The following is a 2,824-nucleotide window of genomic DNA, read 5'->3' on the forward strand; positions in this document are numbered from 1 at the left end:
ACAGCGTGGTGGTGAGCCATCCAGTGGGAGGGGGCCGCGTGGACATATGGGTCCCACAGCAAGATGATCTTTATCTTTTAAGCCACGTGGCTAACGAAGACGCCACCTGTGACTTATGGTTACCGTGACCATGGAAATTCCCTTACTTTAACCGCAGTGATAAATGTAGTTCATTGGTTTTTAATTTAACCCCGGTTATCGGCTAACCTAACCACGGTTATAACCTCCTCCTCCTTGCAGTTTATAAGTGACCCAAACCATGCCGGAGTTTCTGTAAGCATCCAAAAATTCACCAAAGTAATCGAAAGCTATGATGCTCGGTGAGTCCCATCACGCTAATCCAACGGTTAACGTTCCTCCTTGGCCCCTCCACCTCGATGATTTGACCTCTGATATCTGTTCTCCTTACCCGGTCAGTGGTGTCTCCGTCGACTCAGATGGTAATGCCAGCACCGGCGATTACTCGCCGTTTTACCTACAGGATGCCCTGTCGGCGCTGCAGCGTTATCTCCCATCCAACGATGCCGACATCGACTCCGACTCTGATGTTGCGGGTCGGGATTCCGATGCTCCTGTCGATGCCTATTCCTGCGATCATTTCCGTATGTACGAGTTCAAGGTGAGAAGGTGCGCACGTGGCAGGTCACATGACTGGACGGAATGCCCTTATGCTCATCCGGGAGAGAAGGCTCGCCGGAGAGACCCGAGGAAGTATCACTATTCCGGCACTGCATGCCCTGATTTTCGCAAAGGGAGCTGTAAGAAGGGCGATGCTTGTGAGTTCGCGCATGGAGTATTTGAGTGCTGGCTTCACCCGTTTCGTTATCGTACGCAGCCGTGTAAGGACGGTACGAGCTGCAGGAGAAGGGTGTGCTTTTTTGCTCACACGCCGGAGCAACTGAGGATTCTGCCTCAGCAGAGTCCAAGGAGTGGTAACTCTGTAGATTCATACGACGGCTCTCCGTTCAGGCAGGTGATTGAATCTTCCTGCGCTAAAACTCTGCCTTTCATATCGTCTCCGTCTTCGATTTCACCTTCTGCTAGCTCCCCGACGGAGTCTCCTCCTGTGTCTCCGATGGCACAGTCTAGCCGGTCTGTTTGTACGAGCTCCATCAATGAGATGGCGGCTTCTCTGCGTAATTTGCAGCTTGGCAAGGCCAAGTCTTTGTCCTTATCCTCTTCTTGGAATGTTCCTCTGGGGTCTCCCTGCTTCGGGTCTCCGAGAGGATCTATGCTCCGTCCCGGATTCTGCAGCCTCCCCACCACCCCTACACAGGCGCCAACTCGCGCCGGCGGCAGCTATTTTGATCTCTGGGATCAGAGCTGTGCGGAGGAGCCGGTGATGGAACGGGTCGAGTCCGGAAAGAACATAAGGGCAAAGATGTTCGAGAGATTGAGCAAAGAGAACTCGCTGGACAGGTCGGATCCGGGTTCATCGGGCGGAGGTCCGGATGTGGGGTGGGTTTCGGAGCTGGTGAAGTGAACCGGAAGTAAGCCACGTGGCTCATTTGCATAGCGTTTCTGATTTCTTTCATCCATGTCGTGTTATTTGGGTGGGTACTATTCTGATTTTCTCAGCGCTGCGTGTGGATAGAAAGTGAGGCGGAAGCAGAGAGAGGAATGGTAAGAAGAAATTTGTTTTTTTTGGCTAATTTTATTTTGGAAGCTGTGGATGTAATTATTTTTATTGTGATGGGTATGGGTTAAGAGCTTAAGATGATCCTAATTTCTTTTTTATTTTAATTCTGGGAAAAAAATTATTTGAAGATGTAGGAGACCCAAGTCAAGCATTGTTATGGGAGACTCCTGGAAAGTATCCAAGAAGCTTTTGTATAGTTGTAGACTTGTAGTTGATGATGGATGGGGTTATGTTTATTTAACTAACTAGTATATGTTTTTTTTTATTATGACTACTTATATTTTAATTTACTAGTATGTAAACTTTGTAATATCGGAGTTATAGTTGATTTGTGTTCTCTGGTATTAATGTGAGGGTAAGTGAAAGAAAAACGACAAAAACGGCGGCGTGTTTGGCATTTTGTGGGGAAGGATTTGGGCTTGGGGGGATTGTTCCAAAGGGTTGGCTGTAGGGTGAGCGGAGAGCAGAGTGCGCGGCCACAGTACATGTGTTGTCATCGTGTGGATTTTTTTTTCCATCCGTGTTTATCCGGAGAACAACACGTAGGGGTGCTTGGAATCCTTTAAAGTGTGTTTCTGAAAATAATTTTTGTAATGGACGGGGATAAATTTTTTACATATTTATTTTACGTACTATAAAATTATTCTTAATATTATGGTTTGATTTTTATTTAAATATTTTGTTAATTTAATCTGTGAGAAGTTGGTTTATAATTTTAAGATTTGAATTCTGCTGCCGAGATTTAATTTGAATGGTTTGATTTTTATTTAAATACTCTCTTAATCTAATTACTAGGAGGCTGGTTTATAGTTGTAAGATTTGAATTTTGATGCCGAGATTTTACTCGTGAGAAATTTGCAAAAAGGCTGTAGGTGCCATTTGAATAATGGTATATATTTGATTTTGAGATGTTTGGACGGAATTAAAGCTATAATTTTAAAAATAAATTTATAATATATGATTTTATGATCTATACGAAAAAATTTATCTTGATTTTAAAAAAATATTTTAAAAAATAAGTTTGTTAGGAGGCAGACATCTTTTTAGTAAAATGTTGAGACCTAACTCGACTTTTAAGGTAATCACTGGAGCTGTATTTTTTTTCTGTGTTTTTTTAACTCAATTTGAAATTTGGAATTACATCATTTATGAGTACTATTTTTTAAATTATGTATGAATATTTTT

General features: G+C 43.1%; 1 protein-coding gene across 4 annotated transcripts; it reads left to right on the plus strand.

The window, feature by feature from the left end:
* Window positions 1-254: 254 nt before the first annotated feature.
* Window positions 255-2,188, plus strand: LOC114727632 (zinc finger CCCH domain-containing protein 20-like). Of its 4 annotated transcripts, none has more exons than XM_028914319.1 (2): window positions 255-1,490; window positions 1,994-2,188. In XM_028914319.1, exon 1 carries the CDS (start codon window positions 311-313, stop codon window positions 1,481-1,483), a length of 1,173 nt encoding a protein of 390 aa, XP_028770152.1. In that variant the 5' UTR covers window positions 255-310; the 3' UTR covers window positions 1,484-1,490; window positions 1,994-2,188. The 4 variants fall into 4 exon arrangements, 2 of the variants coding, with proteins under 2 accessions (XP_028770152.1, XP_028770153.1); XM_028914320.1 differs by having other exon boundaries at window positions 2,000-2,188; XR_003738601.1 differs by having other exon boundaries at window positions 256-1,623.
* The last annotated feature ends 636 nt before the right edge of the window (window positions 2,189-2,824 follow it).

The sequence above is a fragment of the Neltuma alba genome, unplaced genomic scaffold (assembly GCF_004799145.2).
Source record: "Neltuma alba isolate B1F8T4 unplaced genomic scaffold, ASM479914v2 tig00012505_pilon, whole genome shotgun sequence".
Classification (NCBI taxonomy): domain Eukaryota; kingdom Viridiplantae; phylum Streptophyta; class Magnoliopsida; order Fabales; family Fabaceae; genus Neltuma; species Neltuma alba.